At 37.7% G+C, this 23,391-nt stretch overlaps 1 protein-coding gene across 16 annotated transcripts in view; it reads left to right on the top strand.

Moving 5' to 3' along the window:
- HEATR5A (HEAT repeat containing 5A) overlaps positions 1–6,449 on the top strand; it is a 64,176-nt gene extending 57,727 nt beyond the window's left edge. For 14 of the 16 annotated variants that reach the window (XM_021539357.3, XM_021539356.3, XM_021539354.3 and 11 more), the window contains 4 exons: positions 1,114–1,338; positions 2,797–2,951; positions 4,315–4,528; positions 4,804–6,449. In XM_021539357.3, coding sequence (XP_021395032.3) covers positions 1,114–1,338; positions 2,797–2,951; positions 4,315–4,528; positions 4,804–5,105 — 896 coding nt within the window. In that variant the 3' untranslated portion in view covers positions 5,106–6,449. The remainder of the gene's footprint in view (positions 1–1,113; positions 1,339–2,796; positions 2,952–4,314; positions 4,529–4,803) is intronic. The other 2 variants (XM_085580461.1, XM_085580458.1) reach the window with 1 other exon arrangement.
- The last annotated feature ends 16,942 nt before the right edge of the window (positions 6,450–23,391 follow it).

Here is a 23,391-nt window from a genome sequence, read left to right as displayed (position 1 = left end):
CAAAAACAGATGTCCTCAGCTTCAGAAAATACTTATGCATAAGTCAGAGACCTTCATTATTCAACCGGTCTCTCATGAACATTAGTATATTAAAAATCTTAGAAACATAAGCATTTTGCTGTTTAGGGAATGAGATAAGCATATGCTTAACTCTGTGCTTTGCTGAGTCATAACCTGGGACAGGAGCAATGCCTAAGTATTGAGGTTTCTAGGTTACTTCCAATATATGCAGAATTCTGTATTACTATTAGATTCAAAGACATAAAAATAAGTGACATAAAAATATGTGACATTATTCCTGTGAATTTTAAAACATTTTTAGTGGTCTGTTATTATGACTGTTCAACTCTCAGATTCTCAGACATGAAAATCTCTTTATTAGCATATGGAACAATCTGCTTCTTTCCTTAGGTCTTCTCTTTTCCAAGATATTTTTACAGGCTTCTCTTCAAATGCTAGGGGGCTTTATGCATATATTTATTCTGAAGTCCTTATTACTCTTATTAAATTCTTCAGTGACTTACTGGAGCAATGGCATCCATAGCTAACCACTCATCATGTGATAGAAGTATTTCCTCTTGCCAGTTTTGAAGTTAGCCCCTGTTAATTTCCTTCACTGTATTGTCTTCACATGCAAAATATACTTAGATGCTAATACTTTGTTTTCTACTCTTCTTTCTATATAGTAATATATACAAAGAATTTACTATGTACCAGTATATATACTAGTACATACTGATACACTACTATACTTGGCATACTTCCATGTCTTCTCTTCCAGGAGAACCACCTCCTCTGTGGTTCTGATCTTTCTGTTCTTACTTTTGTCTGAATATGACATAAATCCACACTTAATGTAGTAAAATCATCAAGGAAATACAATGTTTATTTTAAAGGGGAAGAGGTTTAAGTTCACTTAAGCAGTCTGACTCCTTATTTGCTATAGCAGGCCACGTGATACTTCAAATCTTTTCTTCAAATTACCAGTGCCTCTATTGACAGATATGCTTAGAAACTTATACATAAAAAAGAGAATCCAAGAAACCTGCCTCAATTTTAAAAGGTACCTGTATTTTTTAAGTTTCCATGAAATTAATTTGCATTGTTTTACAGGAAGTGTTTCAGTTCTTCCAACTATTTTGTACCTAATTATTGGAGTACTTAAAGAAACTGCTGTGAAATTGCAAGATGGTCAGTTACCTCTGACAGTTGCTGCATCTCTACAAGCTCTTAAAGGACTCTTGTCTTCTCCAATGGCTCGAGCAGAGAAGAGTCAGAATGCCTGGACTGATCTTCTACGTAGTGCTTTGGTCACAGTGCTTGACTGTTGGGATCAAGGTAGGAGCAAATATTGGGTTTATGAGTTAAAAATAAAAAATGTTTGTGTGAAATGTTGTTTCATTTAAATTTAATTAATGCACATCTGAAAAAAAGACTTCTCTCTTAGTCATAAGAGAATTAGCTGGTTACCAAGCACTATCAAAACTATAGTGCAGTCTTGTCCGTATGATAAGCCATCATTTATAAAAATATAAATGTGGGTGTCATGATTTAAGCCCAGCTGGAAATTAGGCACCACGCAGCCGCTTATTGAACCCCCATTCCCTCTTCCCCACACCTTAGTGGAGTGGAGAGAAGAATCAAAGTAAAACTTGTATTTTGAGGTAAGAACAGTTTAATAATGGAAACTAAGGTAAAATAAAGTAATAATGGTAAATTATAATAATAATGATAATAAAAAGAGAAAAACAAGTGATGCACTGTTCAGTTGCTTACCACCTTCTGACCAATGCCAGACCCCCCTTCCTGAACCGAGATCATCTGCCCTTCCAAGTAACTCCCCCCAGTTTATTTAGTGGACATGATGTTGTATGGTGTGGAATATACCTTTGTTCAGTTTGGGAAACCCATCCCAACTGTGCTCTCTCCCAGTTTCATTTGCTGATCCTCTCACTGGCACAGCATGAAACTAGGGGAAAAGTCCTTGACTTAGGGTAAACACAGCTTAGCAAAAACCAAAACTTCAGTGTGTTATCAACACCATTGTCATTCTGAATCCAAAACACAGCAGTGCAACAGCTACTGAGAAGAAATTAGCTGCACCCCAGCTGAAACTAGGACAGTGAGTTTGCAGACTTTCTTCTGTGTTGTGTAGTGCCACAGTGTAGTTCCATGGTATGAAGGCATAAACAGGAGCTATGGCTTCAGTGTACAGCTGAGCGTAAAAGACAGTTATCCACTGAGTGCAGATTCTCCAATAAGAGTTAGTGTCTCTAGTGAAGCAAAGGGTATTAAAATAGTAGTGCAAGAAAATATTTCTTTTGAATCAGTTTATTGTGTGCTGCTGCTTCAACTTCCTGAGTTTGTATTCCTGAGTATTTTCATTGTTTTTTATGTTGTAAGTTGTTGGAACTTTTCTTCACAAAATTGTGTAAAACTTACTGCAAAATAATATATATTCTAGATGCAAATTTTATATTATTCTCAAATAGATTGTACTCTAATATGTCAGAACAGCTCTTCAAGGATATTTATTGTACTCTTTACAAAGAAATAATGTAATGGGAGTATGCTATAATTTCTAAATATGCATATGATCACCCCTGAATTCCCATTTTGTCCTTGGCTTTTATTGCAGTAAAGTCCATCTCACTGTATCAGATGGTGTTGTGTATTTGAAAACTGAAGTTCCTAAATATTTCTATATTCCTGGATATTTCTATTCCACCTCTTTATACCACTTAAACTCATAGAATTTTTAATGCAAATCTAACAGTTCTCTTACTTTGTTGATAGTAGATGGCCTTCTCCAAGAACTTGATGAAGTCAGCCTACTTACTGCTATTACAGTATTTGTTATGTCTACCAGCCCAGAAGTTACTACTTTAGAGTGCCTTCAGAAGCGTTGTATTGAGAAGTTTAAAACAACACTTGACTCAAAAGATCCTCTTGTAAGTACTGGTCAAGTTAATAGAATGCCACTACCATACTAAATTAATATTATTTTAAGTTTATTTTACTTGTGTCCTAGTCCTGTATATCAATGGAAGTTAATTCTCTATATTTGACTATATTTGTTGTATTTTAAAATAAAGTTTGACCAAAAGAGCGAGAACATGTCCAGCAGTACATTTAATCACTGTTCTGTATGCAATTCTGTATTCCTGGATTTTTACTGCATCAGACTCAGTGCTTTATACATTGCTAAGTACACAATACAGTTGTGTGGTGTTACAGGCACCTGTCAAATTTTATTTGTTCATTTTATCTTCAAGACACATACTGTCTTTTGCATAGGAAATCCCTCAGCTGTGAGTCTTTGGGAGCTGGAGCAGGTACCACTATAAAACTGTTACTGTCCCATAAGCATCAGCTCCTGGCCACTGCTGGATGCAGCTTACTGAACTAGATTAATGTTTTGTTCTGATCTAGCATAAATATTTTCATGTAGTGGCATTAGATTATAGTGCCACAGTTCATATATTACTGTCCTTAACCAAAAAAAAAAAAAAAAAAAAAAAGTATCAGGGATAAAAGCATTTATACAAATGGCTTTTTTCTTCATTTTCAAAGTCCAGCTCTGAAAATAACACACATTAGATTTCATGGTTTTTAGAATTCAGTGTAAGCTGCTTTTCTTGCATCTCTGCTATGTGTATTTGTGTAGTAATAGAAAATTAAAATTTCATTTACTTGAAAAATAACTGTAAGACAATACTTTTTTATGTGTCAGTACATTCCCAAAACTGTAAACTTTTTTTTTCACTGTTAGGAAACTGAAAATGCCTAATATGACTGCAAGGAAATATTAGCATGCATTTGCAAATTTCATCCAAGTATTTAGTCATCAGATCTGTTTGGAAATTTTGTAGGAACTTGGCAGTTTCAGTCCTGTTGATTTCCAAATAGATGCAAGCCACTGCACCGTTTAAGGCATTTAAAAATTATACCTAGAGTTTGACAAGGATATTGCTTTTATTTTAAGCACCATTTTTTTGTATTATTGCACTTTTGCTAAGAAGAGAGTATTTTCAAAATAATACTAATCTTCAAACAAAAAAAAATGACAGAAGATACAAGACTTGATGGAAAGAAACAGAATGCATTATCTGGTTTCTATTAATAATTGATTACAAGTTATAATGGTCCTATAAAGTGTTAAACATGAACAGCCTACAATGTAATGAATTTTCAAGTTGTGAGGCACATTTTTCTCCCTCCCAAAAATTTTATCTGACAAGCTGTTAGATTTATATACAGAGATGTATTTTGAACTATAACACTTTGTAACTGCAAATTTCATTTTCCCTTTAGGTACAGTATAAATGCTACCAGCTCCTGCACTCCATCTTTCAGCATCCAAACAAAACTGTGTCATACCCTTATATCCATTCTTTAGCACCATCCATTGTGAGGAAACTGCAGGAAACAGAAAAAGCAAAACCTGAAAATGCTGCTGAACTTCAAGTCATTCAGGAGGGAATAAAGGTGGTTACAGCTCTGACAGCTGCTGCTGAGGAGCAGCACCGTAAGTTACTTCCATTTCTTGTACCCAAAGCATTAAAAATGCTCAAAGTTGCCTTAAATAACAAACTAAAACCAAAATGACCACTAGGAATTCAGTCCTGGACACTAATGGCCGAGAAAAATGTTTACAGGAATGTTGGGTTTTTTACCCTACAGTTCAGCTAACATTTGCAGCTTTGCAGTTTAAATTACTTTAACTTAGAGAAATACTTCCAGTTAGAATTTGACAGTATTTTAAAAAAATGTGTATGTAAGTTCTGTTTTCAATGTTTATAGGTGCTCACTTGGTGGCCTGCTTTCTTCCCATCCTCATTTCCTTTCTTTTGGATGAAAATGCGCTGGTTTCTGCTACAATCTCGGCAAAAAATCTACATGAGTTTGCTTTGCAAACTCTGATGCAGATTGGTCCACAGTACTCATCAGTTTTTAAAAAACTAATGGCCTCCTCTCCAACTATGAAAGCCAGGCTTGAGTCAGCTGTTAAAGGCAATCAAGAAAGCATCAAAGTGAAGACTACTAAGCATGCAAAAAATCCGGGGAAAAGTTCAAGCATTCAGCTAAAGACCAATTTTCTTTAAAGCCCCATATTGTCATTTTATGCACCTTGATATCAATAGCAAGAAAGTTCCTTTTAATTTCTAATCGCAAAGAATTGTCATGAGTTGATATCATGTATTTCAGTTTGTGCTGAACTATTACAGAATGTTTTTAAGAGAAAGCAAGTCTCTAGATATCTTTCTCCTTGTGTAAGACTTCTTAAATATCTCTAAACACTATGAGTAAATCAGAGGTCATCAAATCTGTATTTTATTTTTTTGGACTAAAATATCAGAAATGCACATGCCTATATTAAAATAAATAGAGTGAACTTTACCATAAATATATTTAGGAGTGTCCCACACTTAGCCATTAAGTAAAGTTAATTTTTTAAGCAATATTTGTCACAAATAAGTTACTGTAATTCGTTTTTGAATTTAATAGGGACATAAATTTACTTACAGGTTGTAATCTATGCTAATTACTAATTTAGCACACTGCATCATTCATTAAACAGATTAAATGTCCTTGTAAGCCTTATAACAGTTTATTGCTGATCTCAGAAAATTGAACTCAATAAAGGTAATATGGATAGCTTTAATGCTAATAACATCTTGAGCTGGCCAAGATGTAATCAATGCTGTGAAATACAGCTCTGCAGTGCCTCTCTGGGGACTGTGGTTCTTTCCAGAGTGGGACTGTCATGCATATGTAAGCATTGACAGGCTCGGTGCCTTGCTGCTTGACACAGTCTCACTTTTCAGGACGTGTACTTTGGTAAGTTTGTTTTAGGGGAGCCAGGCAATAGCTTACATATCCTGTTCAGGCCTGGACAGCAATTTTAACATACTGTGCCTCAATTCAGACCTCTGCTCTATCTGGATGGATGTTCCCTGATCTTTGAATGATCACTGATGTATACATGTAATGTGATTTCTGTATCTCTGCAGTGAGAGATGGAAGTATTTGAAGTCACCTTGTCTCGTGTCTATAAATAGAGTGCAACAAGCTCATAATAAGAAGTATGTAATTAACATTTTTAGCAAGGAACACATTTTAATATAGAAAAATAACTATAAAAACTGCAATGGCTACAAAGTATTTTCTAAGTACTTCTTTCTTAATACAGTATTACCTAAACCAAACACTGTCAAACTGAGGATACTATTTCCCTCTTGAATCTAATTGCTTTAAAAGGAAGAAGAAAAAAATATTTACAGAACTGAGAAACACACTGTGACTCAGGAAGAGTGTGATGTACTGTATTTTATTAGAAGTTTTGTATGTAAATATAATTGTAAATTGTACAGAATTAACAATTTGACCAAAGTTCTAACAATTCTTTTTTCTAATTTACATAAATAAAGCTAATTTTCTTCACTTAATATTTGTCTTAGTTATTTTATCCAATAGCAGAGGAACTCAAAGGACTTGTATCAGAAAAATGTTGTATGCTGCCTCAAGGCAAGTAATAATAAATGTTTGGGTTGGTTTCATCAAGGTCTGTGACTTGACATTGCAGGTCTTCCTCTGTTGTGAGTACCACAATGAGTAAATAAGTAGGACCAGGGAGATTTTTTTATGTGTAAATGCTTGTTTTGTGCCAAATGCTGAAATGTGTGAACTGTGAGAATATGGTTGAGATGCCTTCCATTTCCCTGGAGAACCAGAAGTCCTGTGTTCCACCTCTTCATTGAAGTCAAATCTGTAGTTGCTGGTTGTGTTAAAAGAGACTTATCTTAGATTTGACAGTTACTCATCTTTATCTCATTTTTTATCATGTTGCTTTACCCTTCCAAGTTTACTGGTGGGTTTGGTTTGGTTTGTTTCCTAAGGCAGCTTCTGGAAAATCATAAATTCTTAGGAAACTTAAACCATTTAAATGAAAGTCAAGTCATGTTTGCTATCAAAATGGCCAAATATATTGCTGAGGAAGTTAGTTGCTACAAAAGGTATTTGTGGCTACTTTTTTGTTTTCTGTCATACATAGCAATGTGCCAACATTTTTTTAATGTTAAGAAGACAATCTGTTGAAAACCTACTTTGCTCAAAAACTTTTAAGAAGCATTGCAAGAGCACCAAGGAAAGCAGTTAAAAGCTAAAAATTAAAGCTTAGTGCAGCTTAGTCCTAGATTTGTTAGAATGTCTTGTTGCAGTAACTCACAGCTGAGCCATTGGGAACTGCCATAATTGTGATTTGACATTTCTTAATCAAGTCTTGTAGCCACATGTGGAGAAGTACCATTTTCAACATATCTTTGTATTGCAGAAGCAAAAATGATTCCAATAAAGAGAACTGCTGTTAATTCTTAATGTCAGTTGTAAATTAGGATAAATGTGTGAGCTTTATGTATCCAGATAATTAATTTATTCACATAGTAAAAATACCCATGCCCTGAGTTCTGCTCTCTTATGTACACATAGAACAATGAGTTGGATCACATGAATGTTGCTACTCATTTAAAATTTTATAAAAGACTCTTGCAGATATTACCTTGTTTCCGTTACAAAAAGATTTTGGCCTTTAGATATCAGGTGTTTGTGATGCAGTCTTACAAAGAACTTGCATAATTCTCTTTTTTCCTGAAGAAATAAGCAAAACCACAGAGCAGTTTTGGTTTTAATTCCACTTGTCCTTTTTAGGCATTGCTTGACATGCAAGCTCTCATGTTTAGCCAAGCAAAAAGAGCCAAACATATGTTTAGCCATAAACCAGAGCCCCACTTTCAGCACTCCTCCTTCCTGTGTCCTTCCCTTGTCTCCTTTCTGATAGTTTTTTTGTGCCATTTCTCTACAAGAACCAATACTTTTTTCCCAGTTAATTGTCTTTGTGATGAAGCATGTGGCCTGCATGCATGTTTACTTTGTATGTTTCCACTGTTTATGCAAGAAGTTTAATGGGTTTGTGTGACAAAAGATCCTGTCTCTGTCTAACCTCAATTGCATATATACACATATGAGTACATCATGGAATGTACTATTTAAATGCTATGCAAAAATTATTTACAGACAACTTTCTGTTGACTGCAACCAACCAGAATTGATCAAAACTGTGCAAAAGCATCACACAGCTGGGATGTGGTGGGTTCTCACTGGATACTATAGACTGTAGCACTGCAGCTGAAATAGCAGCTTTTCTGTTAGCATTGCTTAGACTAGAATAAATCTGAGACTGACCTGGTATGTTCCAAGGTGCAGGAGTCACCTTCAGCTGACTGACAGAGGTATCAGTCCAGTGATGCACATATTGCCATGAAATAGGATTATCAAATGCAGAGGAATCATAGATTTTTCTACTAATGAATGTCAGCTACTAATTGGAATTTCCAAAGAGATTTTTCCCCTCAAGACTGCCACAGCAATATCAAAGTGAATTGTTGCAATTTCAGGAGTGGTGGAGGGATCTAGGATCATTTGCTAGCATGTCAGAAGTGACAGTAATACTGCTTAATAGGGAATCAGGTGGAAAATTCACAGCATTTCGTTATAGCTTTAATTTGAATAAAGTGGGATGTATCTGTGACAATAACAACATATGAGGGGTCACTGTGACAGTCTCCTCTAAAGCTTCATCCCTAGTGAACACTAGCTATAGATGTTTTGATTTCAGGTTCCTAAAATAAAATTCTCTTATCAGTAGACAGTAAGTCAGAAACAGTTTCCAATAAAAACTTGATGTTTCTTGACCAGTACTAGTCTACTAATAAACCACTTGTGCTTCCTGCCAGTGAAAAACCTAGCCAATGATATTTCAGACTAGGCAAGAAAGTGAGGGGGAAAAACCTTAGACAATTACCAATTTGTTTAGGAAGAACATACAGCAAGGTGAATTACTTGTCTGCTTCTCTGCACTGTGGTGTCAAAAAACACTGGAAGAGTCACTCCACTCTGTCTTCACAGTAGCATTGCTTAGCCAGCCCTTATCCTGTGGGTGATCCTAGATACTGCTTTTTGCAGATGAGAACCTCTAATCCTAATAGCTGGCTAATAAGCTGACTTTTCTGCAGCCAAGTATTAAAGGAAGTGCTCACATTTGTCCACAGCACTCAAGCAGGAGCAGCCCTGGAGCTGTTGCTGTAGTTTCACAGAGGATTCCCATTCAATTAAGTGAAGTATGTAGCAAGCTGTTCCATGACAGTGGGCTATAGATTCAAAGACATAAAAATTAAAAAGCATATTTAGCCACACATAACATGCTCTACCTGCCTCTAACATATTTAGAGCAATGAACACTGAAAGTTGATTATGCAAAATGGAATAAGCCAGCTGCATTTGATACATGATGTTAACTGCACAAGGAAACCCTAAAGATGTCAGTGCTACACCACCAACTTATGCAAAATGTGTGGTCTTTGATTTTGATGTACAGCTGTGGGTTTTTGAAGCTTTTTTTTTCCCTAAAATATTCTCTAGATTCTAGAGAATAAGTGGCTTATTCCATATAACAATGAAAGGGGAAATTACATCTAAATATAGCAAAAGTAGGGCCGAAGGTATTGTCTGAGAAACAGGTCAATGCAAAAGCAGGCTTCTGAAACCTCCTGCAGTAGCCTGTGGTACATTACCCCAAATTCACTCACTCTACAGCCAAATATCTGTTTTGGTCTATGGTCCTATGTCACTTCCATACTCCCATTTATCTGAAGTGCAAAATCTGGTTCTACAAGAAAGAACGTGGCATCAGATCCCCTTTCTCTGTGCTTGCATTCCAGCTGCTTAATGGTGGCACATTCAGGAGGAAACAGGTTGTAAGGATGAGCAGCAGCCAGAGCAGAGCCTGCTGTCTGTGTGCATATTAGTGCCTGTGCCAGTTTGCCTGCTTATTGCACAGAAAAACTTATGTATATAAAGAGGTTTGCAGCTGAAGAAAATCTGTTTGTAAAAGTTGCTGGTTAGAAGCTAAATTTATTAATGACAAAAATTGATAAAGTCCCATTCTAAGCTACAGCCTTATAATCTGCAATTGTGTACCCTAAAAAAAAAAAAAAAGCTTTTTTTTTAATCACTGTTAATATTAATATATTGAAATTTATGTGAATTATCTCACTGCCAGTACAGAATTACTGAGAATCCCCGCAGCTGCTGGGGGATTTTTTTTCTTATTATAACCTTCTCTGGGGATGATTTTGTTTATGGTATTTTTGTAAGCATTTTTTTCTTCCCACTGCATCAGTTCTCTGTGTCCTTTTCCATGAAAAAAGAAGAAGGTTTTCTATGAGACACATTTTCTGTGGAAGTATAAAGTACAGGCCTCAGGGATTCTGGAAACAATTCTGATTTTTATCTAAAAATAGAAATATTATGCAATTTGAAAATACAACCTATCATTATGAAGGCAAATGCTTTTAACCTCATCTTCCCTCATGTAAAATTCATGGCAAACACTAAGAAAAAATTGTCACAGATGTATGCATGTTTTATGGGAAACACAAGGATAACTGGTTCAAGCTGCAGCCACCAAATTAACCTGAAATTCAGTTAGGGGAATAAGATAATTTTCTTATAAGAAAAAATCAGGTACTGCTTCAAGTGCATTTATTAAATAATCAAGGATGGGATGAAGAGGGGAAATAGAAGAAGGGAATACAAGTGAATGTATTTTCCCTCCAATGTGAGGCACAAGGCAAGCTGGCATTCAGCTGCCAGGCCAAATAATGTGGCCAGGGGAAGGATGGGAGGGTAGATGGGCTTATTTTTTAGTCCATTCCTCCCAGTTCCCTTTTGAAACCAACAAATCTGGCTATAATTTGCTTTCATAGATGGAGAATTCTTAATCTGGTTGGAGGGAGAGTCTCAAGAATGAGTGGTCTTGAATTGGAGCCACAACCAGTTGGAGCGTAACTCTAGGCACCCTCTGCACCATACAGTAAATGTAGATACATGCAGATTCTTGGGGCAGAAAGTCTTGCAGTCTTCTATCCTGATTGTCCCACAGAATTCTGGAAATGTGTCCCCTTCTAGGTGCAGGGAGGAAAGATAGTCAGTGAGCATGGTGTGAACCACCAAAACAGTATTCCCTGTGTGAGGGCAGCTGCACGTGGGGAAGCTATGAGTGAATTTTTGGTTAATTTTTGTTTCCTACCTTTCCAGTAGGTTTCTGTGGCCACCTGCTCCTCACACAGGCACTTGTTGTGGGATGCCACTGGCCCATGCAGCTGCAGCTGCCCAGGAGCACTGAGCTCTGTGTGTGTGTGCATTGCTCAGTCACTGGCGGTGGCCCAGATCTGTGCTGAGACTGTTGCTAGTCAAGTACTGCCAGACTTCGTGGATAAATTCAAATGATAATGGAAGTGAGCTGGTCTTCTCATTGGTCTGAGCCATAATGTAGGCATGTCCCTCCATGAGATCCTTCAGAGCAGCATTTGCTGAAGCCTGTCAACACATGTTTATTTATCCACACAATGTCCTGCTCATTCTCTGCACTTCCAACAACATCCAAAACCATGAACTGCAATGATGTAGGATAAGCAGCAATAATTCATAAGGACTTCTGGATATTTTCCTCACCAATGCAGAAGAGAAATTGCCAGTTGAATGTACTGGCTATAGAGCAGAGAGACTGCAGAAGCAGCTACTGCCTGTGGAAACCAGCTGTTCCAGGCTGTGGTACATCTTGGCTGGATCAAATTTACATTTGGTGGCCAGAATTTGAAACTATATTCTTCACTGGCTTATTCTGGACTTTACCTAAAGGAATGGCTTTCAATGCCATAATTTTCTCCTTCAGGAGGTAATGAATATATGAACTGTCAGGGGTTCTCTCCAGACCCTCTAGGTTTGTGAAGCTGTACCTAGGCTACACAGAATTCCCCCAAAACAAGTGATTTTTTTTTTAGTTTTTTATTTGTTTCTTTGTTTGTTTTTTGTTGGGTTTTTTTTGTTTGTTTGTTTGTTTGTTTGGGTTGGGGTTTTTTTTTTTGTATCTGTGTATTTCCAGTGAGTGGAAGGACTTAGGCAGACATGCAAGTATCTATAGTCCAGTTCCTGTTCTTGCTAACATCCCAGAACTAGAACTATGTGCGACTTGCTGTTGGAGATCGTTTCTGGTTGTGTTCCTTATGTTCAGGTAGCCAGCAGCCACGACTTGCTGAGTGACCTCTGCTGGGTACAAGTGCTAGAGGGCAACGTGCTCCAGTGAACCAGCAGAGATGGCTGGGGAGATGGGGCAGCTCAGAGGAAAAAGTAGCAGGAAAGGAACAAATACAAAGGCTGCTGAGGAAGCAACAACATTCTAGGGAGATTTTTCAAATCAAACAAATGCTGAAGGATTAGGACAGAGCAGAAATGAAGGAATGGGGAAGCAGAACAAGAGACACAGGCCAGGGTAGTAAAAGAAGGAAGAGAAAATAATAATTAAATCTGTCACCTTGTTGATTCATTGCTTCAAAACAGCCTGTGTGAAATATCATAACTTGATAGTTGACTGGAATCCTAAAAAATATTTTAGAAATTAAACTGCTCTGATTTGTAAAGTTCACAATTTTCTGTTACATGAGATTTTCTTGTTCTATTTTGTACTGTCTATTATTTAGCAAGCAACTGGCAACCACCCATGTAAATCAAAGTGTAACACTTAGTAGCAGCAGCACAGGATGAGACAAGTTAACAACATTACTATAAAAAGTAACACAGTTACTTGCCTACAATGCTGGGAGTCTCTACCTGTTACTAAAATATGCAAAGCCGCCATAACAGGATCACATTCTGTAGTCTCCAAGCAAAGCATGAAAGCAGCTGCTGCAATAATGGAAACTTCATCACAAAGTACTCCTTTTTACACACACACAAAAGGAAATTTTTATGTATTATGCAAAGTAGGAGGACAAGTTAGCAATGATGTAACTCATCAACTGCAAGAGCAGCCACATGCCCTGGTTTCCATTGCCTTTTCAGTGCTGGTTACAACACCTGATCTACTGATTTTGAAATTGCTTATAAGGAGTGAATTAAATGGCAAAATTCTCACCACTCTTCTTAGATTAAGATTTTGACCTAAACAGGTGGGTAGCCTTTGGGAAAGACCATTCCTTGGTGGGTGTTCAGAGGCCAGAGGAAAGGCAGAGCTGGGAAGTGTCACTGTTGAGTGGCAGAGGAGCTTTTCTAGGGCGGGTAGATGGGACCAGAGTGCACTTACTGGTTCCTGGTTCCTGTGATCCCAGGGACTGCCAGCTGCCTGTAATTGCTGGCAACAGCTCAGTCCCTTCAGGGCACGGAAGAAAGAATAAATACCTTCAGCTTTTAATTATAGCTTGTTCTTACTCCCCATTAAGAAGAAATGGAAGCTGCTGATAGTGCAGTCTGCATAAAGTAGGCCTGAGTTGGGAACTGATTTTTAAAAACACAAATAAATGTGCTTGTTGTCCTTTTGTGAGGAGAGAGACACTGGAAACAGATCATGGAGGTGCCAGAGAAAACATTCTGTGAAGAGTAAATATTGCTGTGCCCCTGTTTGTGCCTCCCCATCCCAAGCCCACAAAAGAGGGTCTAGTTACTTGCAAAGTGCCAGCCTTATCGACCTTGGCAGACATGCACTGGGGCCACATGCACCACTGTCATGCAAATCAGATTCTGGCTGTGCAGGTTATCTGGTTAAGAAGCAAATGCTGCCTAGAAATCAGAGCTTCTGAACTTCTTCACAGCCACAGCAAGGCAAATGAATTGGCATTGATAATAGAATTGTTCCTTTGCAAAATAATGTTTGTGGAGTGGTCAAGGTTTTACACATTTCCCATTTTGAAATCCAAGATTATCCTGTGTCTTAGCTGAACTGTCAGCGTTGGCTCCTATTCTAATTGGATCACTAGAACTCGTAAATTCTCAGTAATTAACATTGTACCAAGGTAAACATTGTACCAAGTGAGACAGAATCCTGAAAACAAAATAATCCCAGGAAACCTCCAAAAATTTAATAAAAATTTGATATTATTTGTAAACTTGAGAAAATTGACTACATATCACCATATTATTTTGCATGTAAAGTCTATTTTGAAATGAAAATGGGAGAAAGAGAGGAAACAAGATTGAACAGACTGTCAAGGAAAATTTAGAATTTACTGCAAATTAGATTTAGACATGGCATAATGTCTGGGGAGAAAAAAAGTAGTACAGGAGACTACTTTTCAGAAATACTGTATCAGTGGTATTGAACTGGTTTAGAACTGGTTTTGAGAAGTGTTTGCACTGGTCTGTCAGATAGACCCAGCCTTGCTACCCCTATCACCTGAATGAAGGTACCGTGTGGACCCCCCAAAGGGGATCCTGCTGGGACAGGAGGGAAAGCAGGAGCTTTTGGGTAGGGTGGCAGAGGACAAGTGTGCTGGGAGTGCCTGCAAGGTGCACTGTGCGACTGCCAGCTCCCTCCTCTCCGTTCCGCTGGATCTTTGTAGAAGTTTATGTGTAGGCTATGTCTGTCATCTGAAGGCTGAGGTGGGAGAGGCCTGTTTGAAAGATGGAAAACACAGTGATCCATTTTTTCCATGTAAGCTGTAATTTTTGAAATTTATTTAGGCACTCTGGAGACCAAAATGTGTTTCCTTAAAAGTCCTTTGACCTTCTGTGAAAACTGCACCAAACAGAGAGTTGGTGTTAGTGGTATGGGACAGAGGAGAGAAAATGGGAAGCTCTTTCAAAGGAATGTTGGGGCAGGTGTTGCTACACTCCCAGAAATGCTCTACATCTGATATAAAAGGCCCTGAGGAACAAAATATTTTATCAGTCAAGTTTGGTCTTAAATTGATGGTGCCAGATAGTTCTACCAATAGAGGCTACCTGAAAGGAAACCCAGCAGCATAACTGTGAAGTGATACTGAAACTGTCATTTTTCTATTGACATAATTTATACTAATGAAATTAATTCTAATACTTAAATTGTCAGTCTTATTTATAACTAAGGCAATAAGAAAGAGAATCCTTCTCTGATGCAACTGCATATTTCAGATCAGTAGTACAAGATAGATTAGTTTTGCATGATTTTTTTATCCTGCTATTCTATGTTTTTTATAAACCACAACTTGTACTGGTAGGACTTCCCTCTAATTTTAATTTTTAAACTTGCTTTTAGTTCTCATGTGTGATTTGTGCTTGCTCTTGACAGCATAAAGCATCACTGAGCTAAGCCAAGTAGTGTCAGCATACACCAGCACTGTGTTGCCTCCTGCCAGTGCAAAAGCTGCTTAATTTGGCTACAGAAGCAGAGTGGGGAGGGAAACATGCCTGGAGTTAATGCAGAGTCAGCATCACCACATTAATGACATACTGACCGAGGGTGCCATTTTCTCTTTTTTAAGCTTAATATGTAATGTACCTCATGGTACAGTCCAAATGAGCTACCTTTTCATTAAAAACAATGAACACAGATGTGTGGTAATGGTGGTGATGTTTTCAAATCTTCCTATTTTGGAATGTCCTTACTGTGTCCCTTGTCAACTACGATTTGCAGGATACAGCTGATAATGACACAAACTCTCTCTACCTTTCAAATTCTGCTGCACAACTAAAGCAGCCATCTGGGGTGTCTAAAACTGCTGTGTCAGAGCACAGCATCACCTTAGGTACAGGTTAATACTGCAAGGCAGTAAGGAGTCAGATATTTAGCTTATAGTAGACACAAAACTGCATCATTTTACAGCTGAGAATGGTTTGATGGTTGCATCTTTTAACTGTTTTAGGAGACACCAGGGTATCAGTATCTACCACAACTGTTTATCAAGGTACAGAAGAAAAGCAGATAGGCCTAGAGTCTTGAAGTCTTCATTATCTTTAATATCTTTATTATTTAAAACAGAATATTCTGTTGCCACAGCATAGTTCTGCTAAAGTATACATGAGGCACCAGATACTGAACACAAAGATCTCATCTTGCTAACACCACAGAGGAAGTCTCTCAAATGGGCTTTTGGGTTAATTTCTGCCCACATTTACAGGCACAAGCACCTACTGATTGAATTTCATACATTGGTGTAGTACAATATTGTTATGGAGCACACAATTTATCTCAAATATCAGTCTTAGGCCTGCTTCCTAAGGTTACCTGCTTGAGATAACTTGCAAGTATGTTTGCATATAACTTCTGTGGCCAGTAATGAATTGTTTTTCTCAAAACACAAAACATTGCTTACTGCTTTCCTATCAAATTACAAGTAATGCTAACTATTGGGCAACCTTAGCAGCCCTGCCTGTGAGATGGGGCTGGATTCTGGCTTTGGTTTGTTGTCAAAGTTTCCCAATAAGGAAAGAAGCCCCAAGCTGGTGTGAAATCGAGAAGCCCAGCTCACTTCCAGCTGTGTGCTCCCTTTCTTTCCAGTGCTGAGACAGAATCCTTTCCTCTAGGTGAATGTTCCTTGTCTGTGGGTCACCCCTTGGCCAGGAAGTGCAGGCTAGCTTGAAGCCATGATCCATACAGAAGTACAAATGCAAAGGAGCTTCTGGCTTCCTCTTGGCTTTCTTTGCACAACCAATAGAGTTAGCTCAATAGAGTTGGGAGACCATTAATATATAGACTTTGGAGTTAAACTACTGAGCATCTTATCAGCATGGACTATGTTACTCTCTGATCTGCTTTGTAGCCTTTGTCTCAATTTTCTGCTTACTGTTAATTCTGAGGTGGAGCTGTCTTTTACCTCATATGTACAGTAAGGCTTGAATCTTCACTGTGGCCTTTCAATATTTAAAATGTATGTCAGTGACACTGGTCCTCCACTATGAAATACCTGGGAATCATTAGCAAAAGATTCAGCAGCCCAACGCTATTCCTTCTATCATCAGGGCCAGAGTAGGAACTGGGGCATAGACTAGTTGCTGTATGTGAAATGTTACTGCAAAAACAACACATAAAAATGTTTCTCCCCCAAAATAACTGCTGACGTTGTCAGTACAGCACACCACTAACTTTTAGAACATGTTGTAAGCAGATAACATTTCTCTATCAAAATAACTGTCCAATGCTCCCTATAAATTACCTTGCAAGAGGCAATCTCAATGGTGCTTCTCACTGAAATACAAGCAAAAGATCTATCAGGTCTTTTTACTCTCTTGATCTGCAGCTTGCTGCTTCCTAAATGAACAGAAGAGAACTGCCACTAGATCTGGGTCTGGGTCTCACCTTAAAAACTCAAACCAGCTAAGAATCTTATACAAAACTTTAAATTTCTGTAGACCCAGTTTAGTTAAACTCCTATAATTAGTGCTTGTGTTTAAGCCCAATTTCATGCTGGCCCAAATTGGTGAGGTCTTATTGACATCTGTAGAATGGCATTTCTTTACAAAGATAATTTGGCCTGTTGATCTAAAGGCTGGCACTGTAGAAAAAATGAGTAGAGTACATACTTGCTTTGATGCAGACTGACACACAATATTTAATCATTTTAATGAGTTACCTCTGTCCACTGAGACCAGTGTTTACACAGAAATTTTACAGACAGCAAAGCCCCAAAGAGCTAATGTTTTTAATTTTTACAGTACAAAAATATAACCTTATAACACAGAACTGATAGGAAAAGCACATGCAGTATGCTTGGATAAGAAAATAATGCTTGTGTCTTACTGTATATAACTGAGAATCAGTGTAATGAGAACACTGATATTAAAAGCTTGGCTTCAGCAACTTGGGCTGGAGTTGGATTGGAGCTACTTTCCAGCTGACTTAGTTTTTTTGAGGTATTGGTACTAGGGGCACAGAACTGAAATATAAAATCCTATGCACTAGTGGAAGTAATCTGCTACCTGTAAATGGATATTCAATTTTACGAGCATAAGTCAATGGGTCCAAAAGGCTAAAATGTGAGTATAAAAAGAAAAATAAATATGAATCGTTTATCCTGTGCTACTTACTTACTTATCAGGTGGATCTCTGAACTCCTAAGGACCTAAAACACAGGTGATGAAACTTTAAAAACCACACCAATAATCATGCCTTAAAAAACAAAGCAACTTGTAGGTTTCTTTATGTTTCTATTAGATAACTGAAAGTTCTTGGGGAAATGATCTGATAATTATATCCATTTTCTTCCATGTCTACTTATTCTCCTACAAAAATGAAGCTCTATCACAAAGCTATCTACTGTCAGATCAAAAAGATCTCCTTAATTGGTCTGGGTCACAGTTTGAAATGTAGTGAGCAAAGATAGTGTTTGGAACCTTCATAACTATTTATCCACATCTTTTCTCCCACCAGAAGTGCTGTTTAATCCAGTTCAGCCTAGTATAAAGCCTTCTTCTAAGATCTTTCCTAAACAGGAATGTGTCAATTTTTAAAATGTCCTTGTTGTGTTTCTCATCCTTTTCCTCACATTCAACATCACAGAATGAATTTCAGGGCTTTGATCTTTAGGAGTTATTTCTGGTCTTTTAAAAAATATTTCTGTTAAGGAAGTTAAAAAAAAAAGATCAACAAAAGGGAAACAAAAACTAAGAATATAGGAGGAATCCCCACAGCATAATTTACTGCATTCACTAGCAATGGGCAGAGAATGAAAATCAGTCCTGTTGATATGAAAAGTCCTTCATCTCTCTTTGCTCATCTCTCAGTTCCCCATTTTCAACCAGTTCTATTTAATACAGTTTGTAACCTGAGAGTAAGTTCAAAGGTTACAGTAGAGGGCAAATCCCAGTACATGCACAATGTGATCTCCATTTATAAACAAAAATTAACGAAGAGAAAACGTGGTACACAGTTTATTACCTGTAATATATTCCTTAAGAAATGTGCATTTTTTTTTCCTTGCAGAAGTATAGACTTGAGGATCTGCAGAAATCTGTTTTCACATTGCTAGAACAATTCTAAACAAAGTTTAGTTTTAACTTGTTTGAATGGCACCTTTCATACAAACCCAACAGTCCAAGCTCAGTTGAGATTGCAGAGTGCTAAATTTCTGATCAAACCATCAGTGAAGTATACTAGTTTCCCCTTTTCCCTAAATATCATCACTGGGGCAAGGAAGTTTTCCTGTTTACAGTAGTAAATGATAAAATTTTCTTCTTGTCTGACTCATGTGCCCCAGGACAGTGCTATTATTGCATTTTGCCATACTCTACCCCTCTGTTCTCATTATTTTTCCTGGTTGGAGTGAATGATGTAGCTCTTTTCAATCAGCAACTAATCTAGAAATTCAGATTTTAGAAGCTTGAGACTGTTTCTTCTTTTTGCATATCAAGATATTCAATGGTGAATACCTTTGAATAGGGCATAATTTCTTTATAAAAATAGTAAAAGGCATCCGTAAGCTTTTAAATATGTAAAACTTACAATATTTTCAATAACACTCAAAGATGGATTCTTTTAATCCCAGAATATAGAAGAAGAATTTTGTGATAAAGACACTTTCTTCTTATTGTAAGCCTTCTCATCAACAAAGATCATTAGAACTAATTCATAATACTTCATGGAAGTTTTGGGAGACACATCAAGTGCTTGATAGGATTACATGTGCTTTACTCCTGTAACAACATAGTAGAACTACGAGGAACAAATACCAAATCTTAATTAACCTTCTGATTCAGAAAGTCGTAACATAGTCTGTGGCATTAAAACAGTAAGAAGTCCTGTGATCTGAGTCACTGATCTTTCCTTGCACTTGCCTTGGATAAAGATTTATTGCTGTTGCCCATGGTACTAGTGGACAGAGTAGAGCTAGCAGCCTGAAATAGAGAACTCTTGCCTAAGTTCTGTCTCACTTTCCTCTTGGCAGCTGGAGGTACAAAGTACATGAGTAAGGGCAGCTTAATTTCTATTTTCTGTCCAAAGCAGTGATATAACTGAGGCTAAACTGAGGTAGAAACTAGCTAACTGATACAAAGTTTACTTACTTCTCACTCTTCAGGCTGGAACAGCAAGAAAGTAAATTTGAAATAAAAAACATTCCACAAACAAAAACCCTCCACCTAAGTGAGTTTACTTAGGAAAAACCACTTTAATGCTTATGATTTTGAGCGATAATTTCAGAAAGAAGAAAAGATTATTTCACAGTGTTTGCAGATTTTTGAACCGCAGTCAGCTCAGAGGGCAGCTGGCTGAGGAAGCAGCTTCCAGGAAGAGGAGGCTCTGCCGAGGAGGAGCCGAGCAATGACTCAGCGCGTACCTCGGTGAACACCCGCGTGTCCCTCGCACACCGGTCGCGTCAGCGCCGCCGGTGCGCTCCCCACACGGACGCGCAGCGCACGGGCTGGCTCCCAGCAGGAAACCTCTCACCGCGCTCCTGCTGCGGATGCGGCAGAGCCGCCTGCCAGCACACCTGGCCGGGCAGCAGCGCGGCACTGCGGAGCGCCGGGCTGCCGGGCTGGCACGCGTGCTGCCGAGTCAAGACGTGACGCTATGTTTGTGCTCCCCAGGCTTGTGCAACAGCGCAGTGGCTAAGGAAAGACTTGGGGTAATGGAGGAGGATTTAAATCCGAAAAGCTTTTCACAACTGTATTTTATTCATTAAAAAAAAATCCATAGGGAAATCTTATCAATATACTTACATAGCGACATTCTGTAAGACTAACTCTTACTTGGCATAGTAAGAAAGCTTCTGTAATATATGACCTCATTGCTTTGAAATGTGTAGTAAACATTTAGTAACGTTTTCTTTAGAAGAATAATATTAATCCAAAAACCAAAATGTATGGAATTATTAATCTTTTGGATTTGGAGGAGTAAGTACTTTCACTGTTTTCAACTATGTTATTGTGTGGGTGGCAGAGAAATGAGTGTTAAAGTGAAAGAATAAATAATCCATAAATAACCTAACAGTTTTATTTCACTGGGCACAGCCCTGGTTTTCAACATAAACTACTCCCTTAAATTGATGGAGGTGTTCAGGGTCTGTTTATATCACCTTCTGATCTATTTACTAGAGAGGAGTGATATTTTTGGAAACATCAACTTGGCATGTACAGCAAAGTAAGCAGAAAGCTAACAAAAACATCAGTTATCCTGGTTTCTAGTTGCTGTATCGATAAAAAAAAAAAAAACCATAAGGAATCGGAGTCTTCTTGTTTTCTTTGAATTGTAGGTGTATTTCAGATTGATTACAGGTCAGTTTTGTATCTTCTGTAACAAGAGCTCAATCATTCCAGTCTTAAGCTTTCAATCCTTACTATCACACAGTGACGTTAAGAGTGCCCATGACATTCCTTCTGCTATCAGCTAAAACCATATAGAAAACACCAGCCTGCATATAATATAAGAGCAGTAATAAATGTTATTCTTCCTGGAGCTATAAGTGAAAAAACCACTTAGGTTTTTTCCCATTGTGAGAAGCTTTTGCAGAATCCTAGCCAAAAGTGGCTTATTTTCAAAGAGAATTGAAATACTTTTGAGAACACCTGCAATGTTGAGAAGCTGTCTCAAGTGGGGTGTCCTTTACAAATGTATCAGAATCTCTCTGTGTCTGCAACCCCATCCCTGATCCTTGCTACCCTCATGGCATATTTTACTGTTGTTCATGTGTCCCTGACATTATCCTAGTAATTGTGCTGACATTTTCTCTTTTAAAGCCAGGTTTTAATTTTCAGGTAAATACTCAGCAAAAATGATGTCAATTGCTCAGTATAACACTCTACAAAGATCAATCTATGTTGACCCTATGTGGCCCAATTTCCAAAGGCATTGTCAGTCACATGTGTGGCCTGTTCAAGTGTAGTCATAAATATATGGCATTGTTTAAGACTTAATATAGTAACATGCTTCAGCAATTCACAATTCCATAAGTGCTAAGACATTTGTGACTCCAGCATTACTATCTCCTTACTTTGAAAAGGAGGAGAAAGAGACACGCAGTGGTTAAGGGATTAGGCCAAGGTCATACACGAATTGCGTGCCAGCCTAGTATTAGCATTTGGATAATTTTCTAACTGCATGAAAAATATGTACCTTGCACAAGCACAGGGAATGGGAGTTGTTTTTGCAAGTTTCACACAATGCTCAGTGTAGGAAAGCAATTTCTTCAAGCAGCTACCACAGTCAAGCTCCATTATTTGTCACTTCAATGTATGCCATCACTCGCCTTCCCCACCTGGCTGCACTAATCCACATAAAGTTCTCCTTCCTCAGAAGGCTTAGACTGGGCACTAATGGAATGATGGGCACGGGCTGGAAACTTGGGGGTCAGAACAAACCTTTGCTGTGTGAAAACTCAAATGAATGTGAGTAATTCCATACAAATGTGATGCTGATGTCTTTCTTATCTGCTAAGTGCACTCTAAGTTGCTAGTGATTTCCGTCTTAGTAAGTATTAAAGAACAGCCCCTTTTGAAGAGGCAGTTCTAGTCTGGATCAGTGCTGTACACAGAGGGAGTCTGAAACAATAACTTCAGGGGTATCACTTACTGTGTTGTATTTCAATGAAGCACTCTTTGACAAAGAGTGTGTAGAAAATAATTTGAATGCCCATCAGCACAGGAAGTGAAAAAAAGTATTAATCAGTCAATTAACATACATATATTGTAAGAAGTATATAATCAATGAAGGAGAAATTATCTAGTCAGCATTATTTTTCAGATTTGTTCTGGTGGGAAGAAATCGCATAACAAAGAACAAAAATCACTAGCAAACTTTTAAATATTGTATCAGAATAAAAAAAGATCCTGATTCCTGATTAAAGCTGTAATACATTATTCAGTGTACTTCTTTGAGTAAAAAAACCCCTGATAGATGAAATTGGGCAATTCATGCAACATGGCATAGAAGTATTTATATTTTTCCATTTAGAAATAACTATGTATCTGAAAGATATTTCCAGTATTTAAGTTTTGTATGCCTGCTTTATAGTACTTTAAATCCATGATTCATATAAAAGTACAGTATTTAAAATTTTGATTTTGTTCTAAATTTATCTGTATTTTTATATCTTCATATTGTCCACAAATAACTATGTGTCTTGCCAGACACCTGAACAAGATATTGAATTCCATGTGAAAAGAATGAAATGTTTATTTGATTTCAACATTTTTGGTCTTCAGAAGAAAATAATATTTCTTTATCTGAAACTTTTCTTCATGAAAAAAGCAAAGGCAACCGTTCTAGCATCATGCAACAGGAGCAAGGTCACTTAGCAGATGCAGGTCTCAAAACACTGGCGTAATTCTGCTGCTTCTGCACTGGTGAAAAGTTAAAGAAGACCAAGTTTCTAAATTGAAAGAATGTAGACTCAGTCCTTCTACAGCCTTGTGTCCTTAACTTTAAGCATATCATAGGTCTTCCTGACCTCTGAAGGACAAGCACAGGCAAAGGATGCATATGTAAGTCTCGGCTGAGCTGGAACGAGTCGCAGATAACAGAGATGTAATATGGTAAGACAGAAAGGCTAAGCTGCCTTAGAGATCAGAAACACAGACAAAAGAACTACTGTT

This window comes from Lonchura striata, chromosome 5, assembly GCF_050655825.1.
Source record: "Lonchura striata isolate lonStrDom1 chromosome 5, ASM5065582v1, whole genome shotgun sequence".
NCBI classification, from domain to species: Eukaryota; Metazoa; Chordata; class Aves; order Passeriformes; family Estrildidae; genus Lonchura; species Lonchura striata.
The sequence above is the reverse complement of the archived record's forward strand: the minus strand, read 5'-3'. Positions and strand labels throughout refer to the sequence as shown.